Consider the following 26,135-nt stretch of genomic DNA (forward strand, 5'->3'; position numbering starts at 1 on the left):
TATTCAGAAGGAAAAAGCTGACTGAAGGGGAAAGAGGGAGGGTCTGGTAACCTACATGATACAAGGGAAAACAGGCAGGTACTGGAATAGTCAATTATGTATTCATCTCACAGGCTGTAAATCAGCAGTTTACGTAACATAAGAAAACGGCACTTAACATCAGATAAGAGCAGCTCCCCATGGAGATATTTAACATTTTATCTGTAGCTATCTGCTTAGGAACAAATGGAAAGGCAGTTTCTTGCATGACTCAGCTTTCAGCTTAATTTTTTTTTGTTTTGGTAGAGTGAATTGGGGTCCTGAGTTTTTACCAAATAGATATAGCTCATCCAAGGAGAATACTTCGATACGTTACGTTAAGTCTGTTCTCATAGACAAATATGAGATGGCTAAGAACTTTGTTTCCATTCAAGGAACATTTAAAACATTATTTCTGAGAACATGCATACGATAGCCACTCAATACATATTTGCCTTTTTGAATTAAATCTGAAGAAATGAATTTACTGATGGGAAGTACACATGGTAGAAGGAAAGAGGAAGTCTAAGGTAAGCCAGAAGGAAGTTTATACAAGCAGGGAAGCCTGAAAACAGTGTTCCAAAAATGTCTGCAAGTAAATGGCTGATTTACACCTGCATAAGCCTGAGAGAAATTTTCTATGACCATAGCCAAATGAAGGTTTACTAATGGGTATAGTTTGGATATATGGCCCTGCTAAATCTCATAGGCCATGATTGTAATCCCCAATGTTGTTGTGGGGGGTGCCTGGTGGGAAGTGACTGGGTCATGTGGGTGGATCCCCCATGGCTTGATGCTGTCCTCACAATACTGAGTTCTCATGAGATCTGGTTATTAAACATATGTGGTACCTCCTTGCCCCCTTGCTTCCACTCCTGCCATGTGACATGCCTGCTCCCACTTCACTTTCTGCCATGATTGTAACCTTCCTGAGGCTTCCTAGAAGCAGATGTCAGTGCTATGCATCCTGTAAGGCCTGCAGAACTGAGAGCCAATTAAACCTCTCTTCTCATAAATTACCTAGTCTCAGATATTTCTTTGTAGCAACATAAGAATGGCTTAATATAGCAAGTTGGTCCCAAGGAGGTGGGTCTTGCTATAAAGATACCTGAAAATGTTAAAGGGATTTTGGAATGGGATACCGGGCAGAGGGTGGAAGAGTTTGGAGTGCTCAGATGAAGACAGGAAGACAAGGGAAACTTTGGAACTTCTTAGAGACTAGTTAAATGGTGGTTGACCAAAATGCTGATGGTGACAGAGTCAGGGAAGTCCAGGCTGATGAAGTCTCAGATGAAAATGAGAAACTTACTGGGAACTGGAGCAAAGGTCACCCATATGAAGCCTTAGCAAAGAACTTGGTTGCATTGTGTTTATGCCCTGGGGATGTGTGGAAGTTTAAGCTTAATTGTTATGACTTAGGGTATCCTAGTGGAAGAAATTTCTAACCAGCAAAGCATTCAGGCTGTGGCCTGGCTGCTTCTAACAACCTATGGTTAGATGGGAGAGCGCCCAGGCTGGAGTGCAATGGCTTAATCTGGGCTCACTACAACTTCTGCCTCCCGTGTTCAAGCAATTCTCCTGCCTCAGCCTCCCAAGTAGCTGGGACTACAGGTGCCAACCAACATGCCTGGCTAATTTTTTTTTTTTTCTGTATTTTAGTAGAGACAGGGTTTCACCATATTGCCCAGGCTGGTCTCAAACTCCTGAGGTCAGGCAATCTGCATGCCTCAGCCTCCCAAAGTGCTAGGATCACAGGTGTGAGACACCATGCCTGGCCAAAACTTATATTTAAGAGGGAAGCAGAGCATGTAAGTTTGGAAAATTTGCAGCCTAGCCATGTGGTAGAAAAGAGAAGCCCATTTTCAGGGGAGGAATTCAAGCAGGCTGTGAAACATCCACTTGCTAGAGAAATTTGCATAACTAAAAAGGAGCCAAGTGCTAATAGCCAAGACAATGGGAAAAAGGCCTGGAAGACATTTCAGAGATGTCTGAGGGAACCCCACCCATCACAGGCCCAGGGGTCCAAAAGAACTGAATGGTTTCAGGGGACAGACCAGGGATACCACTGCCCTGTGCCACTCCAGGAGGCTGTACCTCACATCATGGCTGTTCCAACTGAGGCCATGGCTCAAAGGCACCCAGGTACAGCTTTGGCTACCACTACAAAGAGTGCAAACCATAATCCTTCACAGCTTCCATGTGGTTTTAAGGCTGTGGGTGCACAGAATGCAAGAGTGAAGGAAGCTTGGAGGCTTCCACCTAGAATTCAAAGGATGTATGAGAAAGCCTGGATGCTCAGCCAGAAATCTGCTGCATAAGCCTGAGAGACATTTTCTATGACCTGTCATTTTCTATGAGAGGTCATAGAAAGTTTTCCACGACAATTTTCTCTGAGAGGTCCCCACAGAGAAGCTATACTAGGGCAGTACAGAGGGGAAATGTGGGCTTGAAGGCTCCACATAGTGTCCCCACTCTGTAACTGCCCAATGGCTTCACCTTGACTGCTGCCTGGACAGAACCAATTCATCAAAGCAAGTGAATTGCAATCAAGAAAGAGTAATTCAGGCAAAGCTGGCTGTGTAGGAGTCCGGAGTTTTGTTATTACTCAGGTCAGTCTCCCCAAGCATTTGGGGAGCAGAGCCTTTTAGGACAACTTGGTGGATGGGTGAAAGCCAGTGAGCCAGCAATGCTGATTGGTCACGGAAGAAATAATATGGAGTTTAAGCTATCTTCTTGCACTGAATCAGTTCCTGGCTGGGGTCCACGAGATTAGATGAGCCTGTATCAATCCGGGTGGTACCAGCTGATCCATCAAATGCAGGGTCTGCAAAATAGCTCAAGTACATGGTCTCAGGGGCAGTTTAGTTAGGTCAGAATCTTGTATCCTCCAGCTGCATGACTACTAAACCATAATTTCTAATCTTGTGGCTAATGTTGGTCTTACAAAGGCAATCTAGTCCCCAGGCAGGATGGAGGTCTGCTTTGTGAAAGGACTGTTATCGTGTTTGTTTTAACCTATAAACTGTAAACTAATTTTCTCCCAAAGTTAGTTCAGCCTACACCCAAGAATGAACAAGAACAGCTTGGAGGTTAGAAGCATGATGGAGTTGATTAAATTAGATCTCTTTCAGTGTCTCAGTCATAATTTTGCAAAGGCAGTTTCAATCAAAGCATTGCCTAGTGGAGCTGTGGAAAGGGGGCCACTACCTTGTAGACCCTAGAATGGTAGAGCCACCAGCAACTTACATCCTGAGCCTGGAAAAGCCACAAAGCAAAGCTGCCCAAAGCCTTGGTAGCCCACCTCTACCAGCAGTGTGTCTTGCATAAGGGACATGGAGTCAAAGGAGATTATTTTGGAACTTTAAGATTTAATGACTGCCCTGCTGGGTTTCACACTTGTGTGAGGCTTGTAGCCCCTTTTGTTTGGCCAGTTAGTCCCTTTAGGAACAGGAATGTTTCTCCAATACTTGTATCCCCATTGTATCATGGAAGTAAATAACTTGTTTTGATTTTACAGGCTCATAGGTGGAAGGAATTCATTTCCAGATGAGACTTTGGACTTGGACTTGGAACTTTTGAATTAATTCTGGAATGAGTTAGGTCTTTGGGGGACTATTGGGAAAGCATGATTGTAGTTTGCAATGTGAGAAGGACATGAACTTTGGGGAGACAGGAGTGAAATGATGTAGTTTGGATATACGTCCCTGCCAAATCTCATGTTGAAATGTAATCCCCAGAGTTGGAGGTGGAGCCTGGTGGGAGCTGATTGAGTCATGGGGGCAGATCCTGCATGGCTTGGTGCTGTGTTCATGGTAGTGAGTGAGTTCTCATGAGATCTGGTGAAAGTGTGTGGCACTTCCCTGCCTTCTTGCTCCTACTCCTGCCATGTGATATGCCTACTACCCACTGCCTTCTCTCATGATTGTAAGCTTCCTGAGGTCTCCCGAGAAGTAGACGTTGGTGTTATGCTTCCTGTACAGCCTGCAGAACTGTGAGCCAATTGAACCTCTTTTCTTATAAATTACTCAGTCCCAGCTATTTCTTTATAGCAATGCAAGAATGGCCTAACACATTATAATTTCCTTTTTATTGGGTTACATTCTATTTGCCAAGAATGCAACCTTATACGTGAACTACAGTAATTAACCATTTACCATTCAGACTTTGGAAATGTGAATATTGCTCTAACAAAATAGTCATCAACAGACATTCACCCCTTTCTGAAAACCAAGAAGGATAAAAACTACATATGAACAATAGAACACAAATGACAGATGGGGCTGAGGCAGGATTAGGATGTCACTGAGATGTGTAAATGGGCCAATTTCCCAAAACAAATTAAAGCAAATACACCTAACTTTTGCGTTCCCTGTACCTAGCACTGCATTGACAGAGTTAAAAGTCAGCTCAATTCATAGTGAAGCCTTCTTCCTTCCTCTTATAATCAATTGCAATTAATTAATCTTTCTTCTCCTCAATTCAAGATTATACATTCTTTGAGGGCAGGAATCACATTTGCCTCATGTACCCTCATGGCTCAGGACCTAGTGCACATAGTAGATACTCAGCAAATGTTGTTGATATGGAAATTAAACGATAGGAAGTCAGGAAAGAATGAAGGAATGATTGAACTCTTACTATTGAGCTGCCAGGTATTTTGATATATGCTTGTACATTACAGTAGCTACTTCACATTATTCTGCATGGCAACTCTGAAAAAAAGTATTATCATAATTTTACAGTTAGGAAGACTGGGAAGGATAACTTATGCTTTTATTTACTATTTGCTCAGTCCTATGCTAGGAAATTATATATGTTATCTATATGTTGACCCTTGAAATACCATGAAATGAGTGTTTTTTTCCTTTACAAATTTAAAGAAAAAGCTGGCATACAGTTAATAAGCATTGCTTGTAAGATTTAAATACATGCCTTCTGATTACACATTGAATACAAATAATGAAATTTTCACTGAATGAATTCATGGATCAATGGTTATCAATTCATTTATTGATACATATTTATTTTTCTATAAAACTATTACAAAAAGCAACTTTGCCAGTAGCACTTATCCAAACAACTTTAAATCTTCACCTGAAAAATTAAAATTTATATGTGAAAAATTAAAAACACCCTCATTTTAGCTTCCACTTATAACTTGATTCACATTTAAATCATAAGATTTAATTTTTCAATCACAATCTCAGAAAATTTTTCATATGATCTCTAAGTAATACATTCTGGTATTTAAGAGGCTTCATTCTCATACATACATCCTCATTAAAACCCATCTTCTCTCTTAATTGAGAATAAATGCAATGATAATAAATTTTAAAAATCTTATTCTTTATTTTGCGGAATATAATCTTACCTCTATGTTCAATGCCATTTGTAAATAAAACTGAACTTTAAAAAACTTATTTTAATAGCAACAATACTATTTGTAAATTTTGTTTGTTTCATGCTCTTAGGAAAACATTCTAATAATTCCACCTTCTCATTTCCTGGTCCCAAGCTCCAAAGCCTTCCTCATTTTTTATTTGTCACACCAGTCTGTCACTTCACTGACATTTACTGACACCTCATTCCTTTTCCTACCTCTGTTCGAGGTCTTTCTTTTCACAGTTCTCTGTTAGAAGGTCTTCCTTTTCAATGGAGTTCACGGTGTTAGAAAGTGTGGGCACAAAAATGCTTGCATGGTCCTTTGGATGAGCTAAATCAAAAGGGCAAAGTGACACATTTGAGTCAGATTGCTCTCTAATCCGTACTTTATTTTCTAAGTTAAAGAAAATGAATAATAACATTTTTGATCACAGAATGTATTCTGTGTATATGTAAACACTTGAAGCTTTTCTAATAATTATGTATACAAGATCTAATTTAATCTCAAGAATTAATGTCAGATTCAGAACAGAATTTTAAAATGTTGCTGATCCATTTTAAAGTCTGAATGAATTAGTCATTAGCAGAATGCAAATTAGAATCACAAGATGCCGATACACATTCATTAAGAAACCTCAGTAAAATGGACCATTCTCTAGGCAAATACAAATTATCAAAATGGAACCAGTCATTGGAAACCTGAATAGATTGAGGATTAACTTTTGCTCAACCAATCAATAAAAAAGATGAATACTTCACTTAAAAGATGAATCAAACATAAATGGTCATTCATATAAACAAAAACAGCCAATAAACATATGGAAAACCACACATTCATTAGTAAGTAAAGAAGTTAAAATAAAAAGAGCAATGAAATATCGTATTTTAAATTATTGAGTGACACAAATTTTAAAAGGACAGTAGTATCCACATTTGCTGAAGAAATTTAGGAGGCAAATACTGGCACATACAGTTGATAATAAAATGAATTGTTAAAACTTTCTTGTTAATAAGCTGTCAATATGAATATAAAAACTTGAATAAAGTTTTTTGCTATAAGAATGTTCATCATAGAGAACACTATTTTAAAAGAGTAAAGAATTGATGTGAATCTAAATTTCCTTATATAAATTTTGTTATATATATGTGTATTAAAAATGAATTTATGTTTTAATATGTTAATGAGTATTGAACTTTAAAAGTTGTACACTACTGTAATGAGAATCAACAAAACGCCACTACACACAGCAATGTGGATGAATCTCATATACATATTTGAGTAAATGAAGCCAATCACCAATGAATATGTACTACATGATTCCACCTTTCTGAAGTGTGTAAACAGGCAAAAACAATCTCTGCTGTTAAGAACCAAGATAACTTGACTTTTAACTTGCCATTATCTCTTATGGGAGATGATAATTGGAAGAGAGTAGAAAGGGAGCATCTGGGATTCTGGTAATGTTCTTTTTTCTTGAGATCAACTTTGGTTACATGATTGTGTTTGGTTTCTGAAAATTCACCTAGCAAATGACAGAAGCCAAGGTTTGCATGTATGAAGCTCTAGAGAAAAGGTAGAAAGTGATATAAACAAGTTAGTATATAACAAATAGTTTAAATAACTCTCCTTGGCCTGATTCTATGCCTCCATATAAGATAGCATGGATAAAATATTTAGTTTATTCTTCCATTATCTTTTCATTCATTCAACAGTTATTAACTGCAAATTTATTATAGCCTGATCTAGTTCTAGTTCATGAAGTGAGCAAAACTAACAGGTCACTGCTCCTATGGAACCCATATTCCAGTGGGAAAGATAAACAATACACATTCTAACATTCCATTAAAACTTAAAATATCAGCTAGCGTTAAATGCTCTACAGAGCATTTGATTTTTAAAAATATGGTGGTGACTGAGTTGTTGCTTAAGATTAGGTTGACAGAGAAGGTCTCTCTGAAGAGATAAATGAATATCTGACAAAAGAGTGTCAGCAATTAATAATCAAGTGGAGGGAACATCAATTTCAAAGAAAAAATGACTTCTGGGTTTGAATGCAGGCACCTGGTAGATCAGTGCTGATGTTTAGGTAGCAGTATAGGAAGAGTGACTGGCTGATGTAGCCCAGTAGGAAAAGGCTGCATTTCTCAAGTGTGAACTAAGTTTTTAAGTGCATTTGAATGAGTCTGGCCATGATATCTTTGAAACTGATTTGAAAGGCTAATGTCCTTGGCAGATATAATCAAAGTCATTGGAGGAATTGGTGTTGAAGGAACCTATTAGGCAGAAGAAAATTCATGTAAAATTTGAATTGACCTAAATAGGGGCTGAAAGCTGATTGGGAGATTAAGAGGAAATGTGAAACCAAAGTTTGTTATTGCAGTAACAATGAGGATATAGTTCAGGATACTTTTGCCTTAATTTAAGTGGAACGACCCAGCATTCCTGTCTATAGGTATAATGTTTTCCTGCTTAAGCTCATACAGTAAAGTTGTTAGTGGTTCCTTTTTGTGGTCCTTTTGTCAGCTCTGTGATTGATTCATTAAAACTGATGCTTGGGAAAACACAGATTCCATGTTTTAATTTGACAAGCATTTATTGAGCTTGGTGATGGGCACTGGCGAGATGATGATGAGTAAGAGCTTGTCTCCTGCCCTCAAGCATCTCACCCTCTGGAGGGAAATAATGACAAGTAAGTGGGCAGTTACGTGACACAGAGTTAACGTGAAACTCAGGGGTGAGAATTAGGGAAGGGAAGAGGAGCTTAACCCTCTGGGGCAAGAGGTTGGAGGAATTAGGGGATGCTTCACAGAAGGAATGACTCCAAAGACCTGAGAATGAGCATGAGTTATTCAGTGACTGCTGGATGTGGAAGTGGAGGGATAGTGGAGAAGAGGGCATTTATAGAGAATGAAAAGCACCTCATAGCCTTGGAATGAGAGATCCTATAATGTATTCAAAGAACTAGAAGCGGTCCACGGTGGATGGAGCCCAGTATGTAATGTGAGAAGTTGTGAGACATGAAACTGGAGAAGTAAGCTGGATGTGGAAGACGAAAAGCATCATTAATCATACCACAGGGGTTGGACCTCACTGGAATCAAGCAATGGTTTTGTTGCCTGAAGCTCACAGAAACTAATACTGTGGCACTGGCTTTTGAGAAAAGTAAAGAAAAAAGCCTTATTGAGAATCAACTGGTAAGGAGACAGGAGGCAAGTTCAAATCCATCTCCCTAAGTCGGGGTCTGGGGGCAGGTTTTATAGCCTGAGACTAACAATGGGAAGGGTAGGAAAATGCACTGAGGAGTGAGCTGGCTGGGTCATGCAAAGGGTAGTGATGGACTTTTGGCTTTTAAGTCTGCAATGCAACAAAAGAGGGTACTAATCACTTCTTAATTACATCCCTGTTCCTTGATTCAAGTACTTAGGTTCCACCTGTGGTTGGCTTTTTTATTCCGCTGGCTCTGGGGTCTCGAATCAGACATACTTGGTTCATCTGGACCTGTTCACGTTACATGATATGCAACCTGGGGGTCCATTGCACTGCAAAGCAACTTGTCCTTTTGTTACTAACAAAGTTAAACCACACCGAATTGGGGTCTGTGGTTACATCACCTTGAGTGCAAAGGAAAGTCATTACAAGGTTTTAAATAGGAGTGCGAGAGGATCCTATTTGTACTTTAGAAAGACTTCGGCTGCAAAGTGAATACTGGTTGGAAACAGGCTTGCATTACTAGCATATATGTCTTGTGTGAATTAGAAAAACAACTTATAAATTAGAAAAACATGCCACCTCTGGGCAGACTAATGATCCAGTAGTGCCCCCTGCAGCCCTGATTCTGGGAGCTGAGGCTGGACTATATTTCAGGCCTCACTCACTCCTGCCCTGCATGGCTGAGTGTCTTCAGGCAGGGCTCAACCTTCACGATGGTTCACAATGACTGTTTGGAAGAGGGTTTTGTAGGGAATATAGGTTAGAGATGCTGGGGGCATGAACTAGGGATAGAGACAGGTGGAACACTTTTTGAGACATTAAGAATTGACAAGACTTGGTGACTGACTGGATATAGAGAGTAAAGAAGCAAGAATAGGGATGTCTTGTATTTGTATGTGTGTATTAGAATATGCAGCACTCCATCCTTCCTCTTCTCTCTTTTTTACTCTGTGTCCCCAGAATGTAGTCCCATTTTCCAAAGTGTTCGCTGTAAAATTGAGAGGGATTAGGAGTTAGGGCTCGTGTCAGATAGTGAACAAATAACTGCATTTGGGTGTCAGAATTCTGTATGAAGAATGGGACACAAATGGGGGAGTGTTCTATTCTGTCTGAGTGTGAGGGAGGGAAGCAGGAGAGGCAGTAGAAATGGGATTTTGAAAAAGGGGAATGTGATTAGGGGGCAGAAAGGGAGGCTGAAGAAGGTGGGGTTAGAAGTAAAGAAGGAATGGTAAAGTATGGCATTTCTGACAAAGGCCCAGAAATATAAAACTGTGTGCACTTCTGGGGAAACTGAAAGTCTTTGACTGATTACAGCTGGGAGATCAGTGGGGATGGTATAATAAGAGATGTGGAAGTCGAAGCTAGGGCCAAATGATTATGAGCCTTGCAGTCATTCATTTGACAAATATTTGCCATCATGCAAGGTGCCTGGCAAGAAGTGATGAATAAAGCAGGCAAAGTCTCTGCCTTTGTGACATTTATACCTTATCTTGAAAGCAGTGTGGGATCTATTGTGATTTTGTTCAAGTTAATCTGTGGGGAACATGGATTGGGAAGGATTGACGGAAAAGAAAGACCTATTGGGACCATCTTTTTCAGAAGAAGATGATGGAGGCTGACTGAGGCAGTCACTGAAGAGGAATGGAGAAGAGATAAGGGTTAAGGAGATTTCACAGACAACACTCATTCACTGATTTGACATAAACGGTGGAGAAATTGGAGAGTCAAGAGATGGCCTCCTGGTCTCTGGTTTGAATAACTGGATGGTGAGATACTTTTCTTTCACTGAGATAGGACATTTTGGAAGAAGGTATAGGTGAAGAGAATGAATTTAGTTTTATAGAATTATACTGTTTCCCGACCCAAATTGACAAACCTATACCCAAACAGTGCTATGAACCACCTACATTTCCCTACTTGGCTCAAACTGTGTGTGTGTGTGTGTGTGTGTGTGTGTGTGTGTGTGTGTGAGAGAGAGAGAGAGAGAGAGAGAGAAAGAGAGAGAGAGAAAGAGAAGGTTCATGGTGGTGGAGCCCAAGTTGAAGGAGCAACAGATAATAGTGGGCTTTCTTCCTCTCCTCAAATAGCATTGTCTCCTGACACTGAGCTCTCTGGGATCTGGAGAGTTCTGGTTTGCTCTATGAAGGAAGCCTAATTAAGGTTCTAAACACATTTGAGAGGTTGTACATAGATGCATGTTTGCAGAAAAGCAAAAGGTTTTGATTGTTTTTAGTTCCAAGCCCAGACAGAACTTCAAATGATTAAGTAAGTGATGGTTCTACTTTCATGTCACCAAACTCCTACTGTTCAGTCTTTTCCATATGCCTCTAAAACAACTTCCTATTTCCTAAACACCACATGATGACAGACAGCAGGACATAAAATATGTAGCGCTTTGCTTACATTCCTCACAGGGTCAAATGCATCAGGAACTAATTTGCTGATCATCACATAGATTATTAAAGAAAACAGGGTATTGGGGTCATAAATCAAATAATTAATTAGCAACAAATATGATCTGAACAGGTATATTTACTAAAATGCTATTACGGATGCTAAGGCTTTAAAATAACTTCCTGTTTCATGGAACAATATAGAATCATTTATGAAAAATACTTATTTTTTCATGTGTCAGCTCTAAGAGTAGAACTACCACATGAGGATGCAGACACTGTGCTTTGTGAAACTCCAGGGGTACCACTCATAGAAGGTATGATTTGCACGGATCCCTTTAAAGTTCTGTAATATGGTAGCCCTAGATAATATTCATGGTTATGTGAAGGAAAAAGACAGAACTATAGGGAAATCAGGCTTATCTAAGGCATCAGTGATCAAGTAATGCTAGGCACCAGAAAAGTAGAAGGTGATGGTAAGAGGAACAGGATTGGAGAGAAAGACAAGGACTTGCCAAAAAGCTCAGCATAGGAAATGACTAGACATTTGCTGGAAGGAGGGAGAAAGAATGATGGTATGGTGAGCAAAAGTGTTCTCTGTAAGAGGGAAGGTAGTGGAAAGACAAATTAGGAATTTGGTGCCTAGAGAGTAGATCTGTATAGCAGTGGATTTGTCATTGTTTGTTATTTTTCAAAACTTACGAAGTTTTGGCAGTGATGACATTGAGTATAATTGCTGTGAAAGCAGCTTATTGAACAGTCTCAATTCACTAGGATATAAACATGAAAAAACAATATTTGAGACGCTGTAACAAACTGTGTTCTATTGAATTCCTCTATTTCACTGGGTAGCAATTACTAATATCAGAGCCCAATTCTATCAGTATTGTCATTGTCAATTTGTAAAAATCACAGTATCTGTGAAACACAATAAAGTGAAATCCAGTAAAACATGGTATGTCTGTATATGTATACACTGTGGAATGGATAAATCAAGCTATTTAATTAATGCATTAGCTCATACAATTTTTTTTTTGGTTAGATCAGTTAAAATCTGTTCTTGTTGTGAGTTTCAATTATGGAGTATATTGTTATTAACTATAATCACCATGACGTACAGTAGATCTCTTAAACTTATTTTTTTCCTCCCACCCCAGCCTCTGGTAACCACCATTCTACTCTCTGCTTCTATGTGTACAATGTTTTTAGATTTCACATACAAATGAGAACATATGGTATTTGTCTTTTTGTGTCTGGCTTATTTCACTTAATATAATAGTGGCTTTGCTGAGGCAAGTTGGATAAATTGGAACTACATCTCTCAGAAACCATATGATTCTGGGTTAAAGTTGGTCCAAAATAATTTGCATGAAATGTGGAAGGCAGAAGTAAAACAGCAGCCATAACTGCCTGCAGGAGAAGTGATAAGAAGTGGTGGGAAACAGGTGCAGATGGGCTGGCATCCTTGCTCCTCTCTACTCCATTTCTGACTCTTCTTTCTGAATGCTGACATTTGCTGACTGACAGTGATCCTAGGTCCACCACAAGACTCTTGGCAACAAACCCACAGAGGTTTTTTTATGCACAGGTAACAGTCTTCCACAGACTTCCACAGTAGCCCCCTTCACGATCCCATTCCAGTTCCTGGACATGCCTGGATACCAACATGAAACACCCAACACAAACTTCAGCACTTCAGATAGGCTTGTTAGATTTTTTTCTGATCTCCCATTTCCTTTCTTTAGTACTTTACTTCCTCATCCTAATTCTTATAATAAATAATTTCTCTACTCTGTAATACTCTTGGTGGTCTGTTTCCCTGACGGAACACTGACCAATACAGTTATTGGTTATCTAGGTAATCTAGCACTGTGGACCAAACCATCCCAAAACTTAGTGGCTCAAAACATCAATCATTTTCTTTTTTCCATGATTCTATTGGTTGTCTGGGCTTAAATGTGAGGTTCTTTTGCTGGTTAGGCTTAGAGTCTGGTGACTGTAAATGGAATCATCTAGAGGCTGGGAAACAGGGAGAGTTAATTAGTCCTCTTTTTATTCTCCATGTATTCTTGGAACCTCTCCAGTGGTCTCTCCATTAGCATAGCTGTATTTTAACATGGTAGGTCAGGGTTCCCAAGAACACTAAAATGGAAACATCTATCATTTTTGCTATATTATGTTAATTAAGGCACATCATTCACCCAGCTCAGATCCAATGTGAGAAAGAACTACATAAGGCTACAAATAATTGGAATTGTGGATCATTGGAAACTTTTCTGGGGATTAGCTACCATACTTTTCTGTTTGGCTTCAATGGGCCTGGATCACTTCAGTGTTGCTTTGAGTTGAACTCCTCTTAGTCCTATTTTATGCTGGTGTGAATGTTCATCAGGCACTGTGGTTTGGGCCCCTACACTTACACATGCTCTACTGGGGCACTCTGGCCTGTGACAGCAGCCATCTCAGTGGCATGAATGGAAACATGGAAAGGTAGTTCTCTCAGTCCTAGCTGAGCAGCTGTGACTATGTATGCATACCATCTCTCTGTGCTAGAGCTTGGGCAGCCCCTGGGGTAGGTGTTTAGCTTGTGACACTGTAGACTTCCCACCCCAAGGAGTAACACTGACTTGGATAGCTAGTGATACAGGTTTTTTTCTATTCAGGAACCCTGTAGACATTCGAGTCTCTGAGGTCCATAGAGGGTTCATCCTCTCCCATACAGGGCTCCCTCTCTTCTTTAATGGAATATCTTAGATGTATTTTCTGTTGCCAGATTCCCTGCAAGAGGCGATGAGCCTAAACTTAGCTTCCCAAATGTGGTACTTTTTCATGATTAACTAAATCAACTACTAGACCGTGAATGCTGCTAGGCAGTTGTAATGGACAGCGCACACAGAGGCTTCATACTGTAGGTACCATCGCTAGTTTATCCTGGAGTGCAGTCAGGGCTGGTTTTGTGGACATACCATCTATGCTGTTGCTTGGAGCTCTGCTTAGAAGGGCCCTGAACTTGGTTTAACATTTAGCTGTTGGTGTCTTGAAATTCTTACTAATTTTAAAGCAAAGGCATCTTATTTTCATTTTGCAGTGAGCAGCATAAATTATGTAGCCTGTACTGACTACAACAATGGTAACGATTTAGTTATCTTTCTGATTCTTAAGAATTCACAAATAACTACTTGATGCAGAGCTGGGAATAGAATGAAATTAGAGCTTGACCTGGGAGGGGGCAGTCCACCACTGGGATCTACCTGAGCCTAGCTGTTGCACTAGAACCTCAGAGAGGGAAGTAACCAGACTGGTAGGCTTTGCCTCCAGAGTAATGGGGTGAATGGGTGGAAGGGATATACAGAAAATCTGACTGTTACATGATATTTCTGGTGCCAACATAGAATTTCAGGCCTTCATTCCCCTCTTGGTAAAGGCCAGGTGCTCTACCCTTAATGCTTTTCCTGCATATTCTCCTGTACATCCCTAGCCATTAGCACTGGCCAAACAGATGCCAGTCTGCTAGAGGAGCTAACAGTGCCAATAGACCTTTTACCTCAACAACTTAGTCTCCGAATGCCCTAGTGTGCCGCTCATTTTCCTCTGCACATTTTCTTCTGCATGCTTTGAGAGGAAGTCAAACCATTCTTGAGTCAGGAGTCTCCCACTTACTTCCTCTTCCTTTGCTCCTTTACTACTTCCAACTTAAACTACAAGGCCCTTTTTGTCAGCCCTTCTAATCACACCAAATTCTTTATGCCAGGTCAAGATCTATGTTTGAAGATTGTTAAAAGTGACCCCTGGACTCAGCTTATATGGCTTTTGTTTTCATTTACTTCCAAAGAGCAAAGAATTCCCGCCAATGCTACATGAGATAAGAATGCAAATGAGTGGATGCTGTTCTGCAGGTCCTCTTTAGTTCCTCAGGATGCTGAGTTATAGTAATAAAAATTCCTGTGCAAAATGAGAAAACCACCCGTTGGTAGAACAAGGAAACCGTATGCTTGTAAACTTGGACTCCAAGTCTACCTACTCCTATGAGGGGAAGTTCTTTCTGCACCATCTTACACCATTGTTACATGCTCTGTGTTCCATTTTGTTTCCATCATTAGGGTCTCTGGCTGACCTGGCTATGGTCTGCCATATAAAACTGTTCCTTTCAACATACATTTTCTCCTTAAGTGATCTCATTAGTCAATATGGTTGTGACCCTGAGAGATGAATGAAAATATTATGTTTAAAAAATATTTAGTTTTCTTTATCTGAAAACAAGGGCAATAGATAGTAGCTTCAGTAATTCGTTCCTATGATAAAACAAAAAGTACGCAGATGAGTATGGCTTTTTAAATGAAAAGAGATAGATATATGTTTATATCAAAATAAAATCAGGAAAAATTATAGTTTGACAGGTGGTAATTGATTTTTTTTTTCTGGTATCCTCCATATCCATGAATTGTAGTAAACATAACCTTGGCAATTGTAGGGTATAGTTGGAGGCTTTGGAGGAATACGACATCATCAATTTATACTTAATAGTACCAACACCAAATTCATTTTTTTCAAATATTGTTTATTTGCTCTCCTTTACTTGTATTTTGACTACTCAAATAGATAATTTTAATTTCTTGATGAAATTTGAAATATCATTTCAGAAAAATGTTGTATCAAATAATAAACAACCAGGTAACAATATGAAAAAGGATCTCTGTTCATCACTATGTCTTACAAATAAAATAACAAAAAATAAAACTATTAAATTTTAATCTTGACAGTTTTTACATCACTATATCTTACAAATAAAATAACAAAAAATAAAACTGTTAAATTTTAATCTTGACAGTTTTTACATCTCCATGAGTGTTTTTATTTAATCAAAGTATCCTTTTCAGACATCTTAAAATTATTTTTATGAGTTTATGATCACACATAGGATGAATTTTAAGATCCAGAAATATCCTTTACTTACATTGTTTTGTTTTCTAAAACTCTCTTCTAGCTCTACTTGAAGATTATTTTCTTCATTAAGGTTCAAATGGTGGTACTTAAAATAATGTTAACAATTACAACAGACCCAATCACAGACAATACCAGAGTAGAAATATTAACTCCAGAATTATGACTTTTATCAGTAGTAGGAGTAGGAGTAGGAATAGGAGTAGGAGTAGGGGTAGGGGTAGGAGTAGGAGTAGGAGAAATGTCATCAGGATTTGCTTGAGGCATAAACAAAGCTACTTGTGCAATGTTGGATACTTTTGATGTCAAATTGCTTTTATCTATGCTTTTAATGGCAATAAATATGTGAGTTGCATTTTCTTCTGAGATATTCCCTGGTTTAAATGCAAAGATTTCCTTGGAGTTGGCCTCCTTTGGTGACAGATCAGTAGTATTTACTTGAAGAGCATCATCAAAACTGTCTCTTAGATCAAGAATACTTCCACTTATTTTTATGATATAATGTTGAGCTGAGAAAAAAAGTTACATGTAGTTTAGAGACTGGAGCATAGCACATTCATTCCTTTTTTTAATTCTCAAAAATGTCTAGTTATACAAAGTAGATACTCAGATCAAAAACCTTACTCATTTTTTAATAAAAGCTGAATTCTGATCTTAAGCTCTGCAAACTGCTACCTTCTTTGTATGAAAAGTAGGACCACGTTAAAATGTGTCATTTGATTGGTTAAAAAATAACAGATTATGAAATTAATACTTTGCTAGGCTGTCAATATAAAACCATTCTCCCCTCGCCTGCCCTTACACCCTTGTTTTTTGCAATTAGCACCTTTCACTTAAGCCAAAATCATGTGACACTTCGTCCTTACCTTTCCCAACATCAAAATTATCTCCTGGTGCTGTCCATGTAAGAATAATCTCATCCTCCTGAAGTGTGGCATCAAGGTCTGTGATTTGACTTGGTGGATATAGGTCATCCAAGAGATATTCTGGATGTGGGACTTGTGACACCACAAATGCACCTCCAGACACTGTTCGGCTGAAATCCTCCAAGGTGGTCTGAGTATCCTCATCAATTTCAGGTCTTGGTGGGTTTGCTTCAATTTCCCCTGCATTAAACATTTCCTGGTTTATAATGGGCAAAACTGCTGGTATTTTTTTATAATTCAGGGAATCACCTTCTTCACCCCACTTGTCTTTTCCTTTTAATAAATATATATACAGTCACATTTTTACTAAGTTTTGTGACAATCATAAGCATCCAATTGGTGAGAGAATTCTTTCTTTGGTAGGATATTGTAGGACAGAGTCAGATAACACATTGCTTTAGAATTAAGCCTACACTGGATGAGAGAAATATTATATAATTCAATATGTGCCTTTTTAAAAAAGGAATTGCTTTACCTCTTGAATTATCAGCACTCTGGGAATATATCTGGGGAAATCATTGCCAGTTCTCCTCCACCCACTTGTGCTAGGTCCCTCCCTCCATGCTGCAAGTGCTAAGGAATAATTCTTCTGTTGTATCCCAATTGCTAGTAGAAAGCCCCTAAAAGTCACAAGGGACCAGATAAAAGAAAGCTAGCAAAGAATGCATTCTTAATTCTTACATCACTTTACTATACACATTGTTTTTTTTTTTTCTTTTTGACTTATTAAAATTCCAAATGAATGTTTACTCTTACAGCATATGTAATCTGAAGGATAAATTCTGCACTGGCTTGTGCTTAGGTTCATAAACTGACCTGTTTCCTTCATCTTGAGCTGAAAGTTGGGCATATTATTGCTGATATACATAACATGTTCCAAACTAACACAATAATAACTGATGTTTTTGAGTGAGATCATGTCTTTTGCAGGAACATGGATGGAGCTGGAGGCCATTATCCTCAGCAAACTAATGCAGGAACAGAAAACCAAAATACTGCGTGTTCTCACTTATAAGTGGGAGCTAAATGATGAGAATTCATGGACACAAAGAGGGTAACAACAGACACTGAGTCCTACTTGAGGGTGGAGGTTGGGAGGAGGGAGAGGAGCAGAAAAAATAACTATTGGATACTAGGTTTAGTACCTGGGTGACAAAATAATCTGTACAACAAACCCCCATGACATGAGTTTACCTATATAACAAACCTGCACATGTACCCCCAAACCTAAATTGAAAGTTTAAAAAACAATAATAACTGACCTTTTTTGAGTGCTTGAGTGCTTACTAGGTGCCAGACATTGTACCAAAGCTTAATTTAGAGGCAAATCCTAGTATGACTGAGAACTTTATTCCGTAAATGGAAAAAGCTATATTTTGAGTTGTGATCAACCTGTTTGAAGCCTCAATTATATAAAATCACCAATATTATTCAAACTATCACTGGATTATAAATATCATGAATTACTCACCGTTCACTACCCAGCCTGGTATATACGCGGCTCTATTCAGTGGAGGCTTTAAGCTTAGCCTGGCAGTGTTTGCTCCTCCATGAGCCCTTACTTTTAAGCTGTAGCTGCCATTTTCTGTATATGCTGTAAAATACCTGGAGTAGACCCCATCATTCTTGAAAGAATCAGCGCCTTGTTATAGAAATGAAGGAATAAAGTATTGTAAAGAGAAACGTATGCATTTTCAAAGACAAACAATTGGCTTCTACAAGGATATCCTCTAGATTAGGCTTAATATTTTGAGATTGACCCTTTGGAGAATATTTCCATTATATTCTGCCAAAACAATATATTGTAGAATTGATACCTTTGAGTTATTTTGATATCTACTAGGTCTATATAACATACATACACACACATTGATATTTATGTATGCATAATAAATGCCTAAATACTTCACCTTCCCATCCTTATTAATTCATATACAGAGTATTACACATAGTACTCTTACAATTTCTCCACCACTGTTTGCTTTCAGCTTGCTTTCTCTAACTCTAAACACATTAATTATGTCATTTCTCTTTTTAAATCAAAAGGGTCTCTACTAAGGAAAAATCCTATCTTTGTGTAGGATTTAATTCTCACAACAGTCAACTAAAATTACTAAATTTGGTGATTTTTAGAGATACACATTTCCCAGATTTCCTAGGGAAAAGGTCCCAGCATTCTGTGTTCTTACAAGCCCTCGAGATAACTCCTTTGCACACTAAAGTTTGTCTGCAAACTAAAGACATTTGCAGACTAAAGAATGTCTGCTCTATGTCATTGTTAATCACCAATACCATCTCAGGTAAAGGCACTCCAAATTGGCAAATTTCCCCAATTACCTAAATGGTCATCTAGCAAAATGTTGAGAAGGGAAACATGGTGCATATAAGTTTTAATGTAGTATAGATTTGTAGAAAGGGGAAAAAGAGGCAAGGAATAGTTGTGGAAATATTGATATATCTGAAGAAGACATTGAGGTACACAAAAGAACAATTTCACCTTCTCAGTTTTTCTCAGGGGCAACTCTAGTTGAAGATATGATTATAAAATGATTGAATAAGTTACATTGCAAAATACACTGATGGAAAATTTTGTTAATTCGAGTGCCTATCAATATAGTTATTTCCTTGCTTAATTACCTCTTAAAGAAGCTTCTGTTCCTAGAACAATCCAGAATCTGGGGAAAGGGTCTTTAGGTATCACCCATCTGTGCAGACCATGGAGATAGAGAATGGCCAACATTGCATCTTGATTCCTACCAGCCAGACCTGGTATCTGATGCCCCAGTGATGAATCTTCCTGTCTCGTGGCAGTGCTAGCTGCCCCTGGGTCCCAGTTCTCAGGACTATATTTATACTGTGTTCCAGCTGTTGAGGATTACTCCTGCTTTATTTTCCTGCCAGAGACCCAAGTTCTACCACTTAATCGCATCTAGTTTGCTTGTGCTTCATCCTTTCTAGCCAGACTTTTCTTGATGCTGTCCTCAGTCTCCTGAATGAGACCTTTCTAATTGGTGACAGACATTGGTTGCCTGGATGATAAACAATAATGATGACAAAAAAATTACATGTATGGCCAGGCATGGTGGCTCGCTTCTGTAATCCCAGCACTTTGGGAGGCTGGGGTGGGAGGATACCTTAAGCCTAGGAGTTTGAGACCAGCTGAGGCAAGATAGTGAGACCTTTTCTCTTTTGCAGACCTTTTCTTTACAAAAAAAATGTAAAGATTAGCTGAGCATGGTGGCACACACCTGTATCCCAGCTACTTGGGATGCTGAGATGGGAGGACTGCTGAAGCCTAGGAGGCAGAGGCTTCAGTGAGCTGAAATGGTGCTACTGAACTCCATCCAGCCTATGTGACAGAGTGAGACCTCATCTCAAAAAAACAAAAAACAAACAAATTCAACAAGCAAAAACATTTTTATTTTTATTTATTTATCGGGTATTTTTGTTGTTACTGAGACAGAGTCTCTCTCTGTTGCCCAGGCTGGAATGCAGTGTTATGATCTTGGTTCACTGCAACCTCCACCTCACAGGTTCAAGTGATCCTCCGGCCTCAGCCTCCCAAGTAGCTGGGTTTACAAGTGTGTGCCACCACACCTGGCTAATTTTTTGTACTTTTAGTAGAAAAGAGGTTTCACCATGTTTGCCAGACTGGTCTCGAACTTCTGACCTCAAGTGATCTGCCCACTTTGGCCTCCCAAAGTGCTAGGATTACATACCTGAGCCACTGTGCTCAGCCCCAAAACATTGATTGAGTGTTTACCACATGCAAGACATTTGCTAGGCACTCTGTAGGTTTTACCTATATAAAATTTCCTGCTGGTCCTGCTGTTCCTCCTTAATTTGCATCAATTCTGTTGTCTGTCTTACTGCCCTACAATGCCACAGGGACTCACAACATGCTGAATTAGGAAAATATTGGCTTATTCATAAAAACCTGTGAATTACCTGCACCATTATCCAAAAGTTCCAAAACTTCTGTATGTCCACTCTGTGATTCAATGACAGCAGTCACATTGGCTCCAAGAACAGGCACAAACCCTTGTAGAATTTCTGCATAAACAATCATTGGGCTGGGGAAACTGTTTATGTCCTTATTCATTTTAGCATTCAATGTGATTGGAGGCACAGAAGAATTTGCTGCTCGAGAGGTTACTGTAATAGTTAATGTTTCTGGGTTTGCTTTGGCTTGAAGACTGTATGCCCAAGTGCCCACCTAAAAATTTCAACCGAAATATAGTAAGTATCCAAAGTCAAGCTACTTTCTGTATTTCCATTATGTAATTCTAAATAAATTATATAATGGGGAGTAGAATAAAGAGGTTTTTAAGGATGTTGAGGATAAACGGGTAAGGGCTGAGGCAGTTCAGACAGGGCATGCCAAGTGGTATCATTGATGATGTGTACACTTTGCTACATCTCAACTGGAAAAAAATAAGTTTTAGAAGGTTTGCCTTGGTTTTGACCTTAGAGCCCACAGATTCATCAATCCTGGTAGGGTGAAAAAGGAAGGACCCTGTAGCTCTCTACCCACCAATTTGCATAGACTCTTCCTACATTTCCTTCTTAAAATTCTTCTCAGACTGTCTTGACTACCTTTTCTTCCTTCTTCTTGATACGTAAGTTCTTTTTTCCTTTTTCCTACCATCATAATTTTAAGGACACAGGCATAGAAAGTACATACTATTTTATCTTCATTTTAAAGTTGATACAACCTTTGGTACTCACATTTATGACATTAAACAATTTATGTTCAGTTTTTTAAAAATGTTGACAGGAAGTCTAAAAGCTGATTGCTTACCTTTGCAGTTCCTGGAATACTGAGATAGGCCATTTTGGAAGTTTCATCCACTGTGAAATTTTCCACGATTGTTCCATTGGGATCCCAGAGAGAAATACTGGGAGGCAGTCTGTTCCATGTGATGAGAAAGAATGTGTCCTTTCCCACTGTACTGTCGATTATGACAGTGTCGTTCATCCAGGGATTACTACTGTTCAGTATTAATCCCTTACTTTCAAGCTATTTAAATAGATTTCAAAATTAATTGAAAAGACAGTAATTTTATGCTTTTTAAAGACGGTTTTTAATTTCTGGACTGAGAACAAGCTTATAAATGGCAAACCACCTTAGACTTGTGATCTCTCTGCAAGCTGGTGATGATATGACAGTTATCAATTAAAAAGTGAGGAAGTAAGAGACTTAGAGCAGAAGCATGGGTTTTACAGTCATGAATATGACCTTACTGTTTTTTCCCCGGTTGTCTTGGCAAGCATTCATGGATATTTTCCTGATATGGAATTTTGAAACAATTTTTTCACACAGATAGAGGGAGTAGCACTGGACAGTAAATATATTCAACAGAGTGCAAACTGATACAAAAAGGTTGGAATCCTGAGAAGAGAGGAAATTGAAGATAGAACCTTTTTTTGAGAGGAGCTTTAAAGAAAGCTTTTCAACTTTTTGTTGATAGCTCTTAGTCCAGGAGAGCCAACCATTTTTATTTAGTTACTTATTTTTTAAAGTGACAAAGAAATATACATATATTGTGGAATGGCTAAATCAAGTGGATTAACATATGCATTACCTCACATACTCATTTCTTTTTTTGTGGTGAGAATGCAGAAAATGCACTTAGTGATTTTCAAATATACAATACATTGTTGTTAACTACAGTTGCTATACTGTATAGCAGGTTTCTTGGTGTTCCTACCATCCATTTAAAATAAACAGAACACAAAATAGTATCTTCAGAATGAGTTCTCTCTCCTTGTCAATTTCAGTCACTGTAATCACCATTTTCTCAGTCAACAACCATGGCAACCTCAGAAATGACCTTTATTATCCTTCAGCTTATTCTCTACACAGTAGCAGGCTATATCTGACACCAATTTTTAACTTGTTTGCAGGATATATCTGTAGACCAGATGTGCAAACCAATCTGCACATACTCTAAGCTCACATCCTATAACTTCTGTTCCTTTCATTGTTGAGAAGTAGAGGAAAATAGGTTTGTTTAGGGATCATGGCAAGTTTTAATATAGGCAGTGAGTTGATGAGCTGGAAAACACAAGACAGAAATCTTGATATAAAGTGACGTGACATAGACATGTAGGAATGAAGACAAACATTTTTGTAAAATGTATTTTGAGAGAAACTGGCTACGTTCACATGGGACATGAAGAAAGAAGAATCAAAGTTTACTCACAGTTTTTGAATCTAAGTAACAGAAAATGGTGATGCTATTAAGACCCAGATGAGCAAAAGTGTTATGTTCAGAAGACAGGTGAATAAAACAAAAAGCCACTGAAAAAAGTGGTTGAAGAGGTGACAGAAGCCCTATGTTTGTAGCTAGACAATGACTATTCACGCCTTCTTTCTCCTGCTTAATTTATTTCCAAGATACACTCCTTCCATTTCCCAACCAGGTTCTTGAGTTCATGTGTCTAAATCTATTTCATAGAAGTTTAGTATGGGGAAAGCTTCAAGCATGAGCTTTTAAAATGCATTCATTGAAAAATGGGTGCTTTATTTTGGAAAAGGTCCATTTTTGGTGAAATATTTGACATTATTACATTGTAATGTCATTTCTTAACCAGAAATGAAAAGAAAAGAAACAATATGTCTGCTATTTCACCATTTATTTTACTTTTGTTTTACCAATTAATTTGGCTATAGCTAAAGGGTAATTTCTATTTAAGATTAAAGTTTAGATTTTAATTAAAAATTTACGTTGAGAAAAATATGGAACTCAAAACTTATAGCCACCAAATTGTTTTTTCTTTGTTATGGCAAAGGTGAACACGAAAACCCAGGGAATGAGAACTCTGACCTGAAGGGACTTCTGGGAGAGTTCAGTATTTCCTGATGTAAGGGCCCCAAAAGCATCAGTGAGGCCATTGTTCTGGGCTTTATCCGAAGCATAAAAATGACGTCCTCCTAAAATGTAAATGCATTAATTAGACTGCTTTCTAGAAAATAAATATGTATATTTTAGTGATTATTAAGGTAATAGTTAAAACAAAATCATAGTTTCAGTATGTGTTATTAAAATAGACCAAAAGCACATAGTTGTACAGATTAATTCTGAAATGCTCATTTTAAAATGTCATAACTAGGGAATGAAAGCTACCATAATGCCTCATTATCAAAATCTTAGCTAGCTAAGATGCATGATAATTATAGAATATGAAAGATGTTACAATTCCATGTATTAAAGCTCACAAACTTTACACAGCCCTTTTAGAGAATCTTTTATTTCTAACAAAATTGACTTTCAGATATTTCAGCCAGTGTAGGTTTATGGAATCTTTTGTTAAAAGATTGTGAATCTTTTGTTAAAAGATTGTGAATCTTTTATTTTAGTTCTAACAAAGTTGACTTTCAGATATTTCAGCCAGCATAGACCAAAATCAGAAAATTAGAAAGATGAAAGAGCTGCTATATTTAGGTATCCTCACAATAATTGGCAATGAGCAGATAGAAAAATGGAAAGCAAGAGCAATAAATCCAAAAAAGTACTACTTTTAAGGAGCTACTTGGAATAGAAATAAATTTTACAGTGGCCATGAAAGGACTTTGAAATGATGTGATTTTGCATAAATAAGCATTAAAAAGCAAGCATATATTTAGTACCATTAGAAGCCAATTCAACAGAATTTATGCTCATGTCATAAATTATATATTCTCTACTAAGTTTAAGAAGGTATTGGAAACACGTAATCCATTTTCATCACGTCTGTGTGTCTGAAATAACAGCTACCATAGTTAATGTTTACATAAAAACTTTGTTATTTAGATCTTTTCAGCCTGAGTTTCTGTTAATCACATACACCCACCCCACAGCTTATGCTCTGGTCTCACGGAGTTTTCACCATTCCCTCCATGTGCCTTGCACTGTCACCCCAATATGATGTTTTTTGCTCACGACTTGATCATCTTTTCTTAGCCCCTTTTTCTTCCCAGAGAAATTCAACACCTTGTTCAAAGCCCAGCTCAGAATTCAGCTACTTTCTCATGCTTCCTTTCCCTGGCTCTATACAACTCTAATAAAGCTAATGGCTTCCTCTGCTCACATAGAACTTTTTATTTTTCTATATTCCTCCTGTTATGAAGGAATGTTATCTGATTATGTTATTTCATTAACAGTTTTATTTGTCTCTCCAGCCAACTGAACTCCAAGTGCCATGAGAACAGAGATTGGGTCTGGTCCCCAGCTTCAGTACCTTCAGGGCAGAAACTCAAGAGAAGTTGTTGAACTGTCAGCCTTTACATGTATGCATTGCTATTGAAGGCCTGGAATAAATGGAACATGTTTTACCTGTTATCTTGTTCATCTCTATTACTGCTTTATCAGCAGCTGTTCCCAAAGCAATAAAATGAACAATGGCTCCACTTCGTTTCACTTCATCAATACAAGAACTTGCAGTGTAGTCCTCCCCATCAGTCAGCAGCACTACTTCAGATCCATCGAGGTGGGGGCTTAGCTCTCCAATGACCTGAAAACATAATTCAGAGCACAGTTACCAACAGGCGTTCCTAGATCAAATAGACAAATGGGAAATCAGAAAAAAATTACAGAGAGAATAAACGCAAGTTATGCAGAATAGAAGAGATAGCCTCTATTTTAAAATAAAGAATTTTCAATCAACAATCCTTGGGGGATGTTAAACATGAAAATTTTTTTAAACTCCCAGCTGCAGGGAGTATTTATTCAAATGAATTCAGTGGGACCAGGCTTTGGAAAATCATCTAGACTAAATGACAATAATATCTCAACCTGGGAAACTCAGGTCAACCAGATACCAAAGGTATAATCACAGTATATGACATTAAATAGTGTTCTGGTTTCTTTGACTGGACTACCTTCTGACAGACAAGCCTTCAGTTTATGAAGTCTCTTGCACTTAAAGCTAGATGCATTAAGAATCCACTTCAACATTTTAAAAAGTCAGTGATTACAAATTAGTAAACCCTCAGTATGCTTATAAAGAAAAAATATAGAGAGTTCTAAGCATGCGGCCTTGTTATGCAACTTTCATTTACTTCTGATAATAACTGGCACAGAACTAAGCATATTGGTGATGCTCAAAGAATATATTAAAATTATATTTATTACGTTCAATTTGTAGCTTGAATCCTTTTCCTAAATGCCAAACAGTTTGAAACTCAAAGTTTTGAAACTAGATGCCTGTAAAAGAGGATAAAGAGAACTTAGCCCAGGATGACAACTATATTTCATTTTCTTTGACAGTTTTAATTGGTGG

General features: G+C 38.2%; 1 protein-coding gene and 1 long non-coding RNA gene across 4 annotated transcripts in view; one reads left to right on the forward strand and one right to left on the reverse strand.

The window, feature by feature from the left end:
• The window catches only part of LOC105482782 (uncharacterized), a 37,481-nt gene extending 12,288 nt beyond the window's left edge, over positions 1 to 25,193 (forward strand). For 2 of the 3 annotated variants that reach the window (XR_011617320.1, XR_011617346.1), the window contains exons 2-3: positions 10,211 to 10,377; positions 25,036 to 25,193. This is a non-coding gene — a long non-coding RNA (uncharacterized lncRNA). Of the gene's footprint in view, positions 1 to 8,604; positions 10,378 to 25,035 lie in introns of those variants that run through there. The other variant, XR_987867.3, reaches the window with a different exon arrangement.
• LOC105482784 (chloride channel accessory 4) overlaps positions 15,542 to 26,135 on the reverse strand; it is a 34,649-nt gene continuing 24,055 nt past the window's right edge. The window contains exons 8-14 of the mRNA XM_011743124.2: positions 25,190 to 25,367; positions 23,702 to 23,808; positions 21,673 to 21,891; positions 20,820 to 21,087; positions 18,343 to 18,513; positions 16,812 to 17,051; positions 15,542 to 16,454 (exon numbers count right to left, since the gene is read on the reverse strand). Coding sequence (XP_011741426.2) covers positions 16,021 to 16,454; positions 16,812 to 17,051; positions 18,343 to 18,513; positions 20,820 to 21,087; positions 21,673 to 21,891; positions 23,702 to 23,808; positions 25,190 to 25,367 — 1,617 coding nt within the window. The 3' untranslated portion in view covers positions 15,542 to 16,020. The remainder of the gene's footprint in view (positions 16,455 to 16,811; positions 17,052 to 18,342; positions 18,514 to 20,819; positions 21,088 to 21,672; positions 21,892 to 23,701; positions 23,809 to 25,189; positions 25,368 to 26,135) is intronic.

Source organism: Macaca nemestrina, chromosome 1, assembly GCF_043159975.1.
Source record: "Macaca nemestrina isolate mMacNem1 chromosome 1, mMacNem.hap1, whole genome shotgun sequence".
Lineage (NCBI taxonomy): Eukaryota > Metazoa > Chordata > Mammalia > Primates > Cercopithecidae > Macaca > Macaca nemestrina.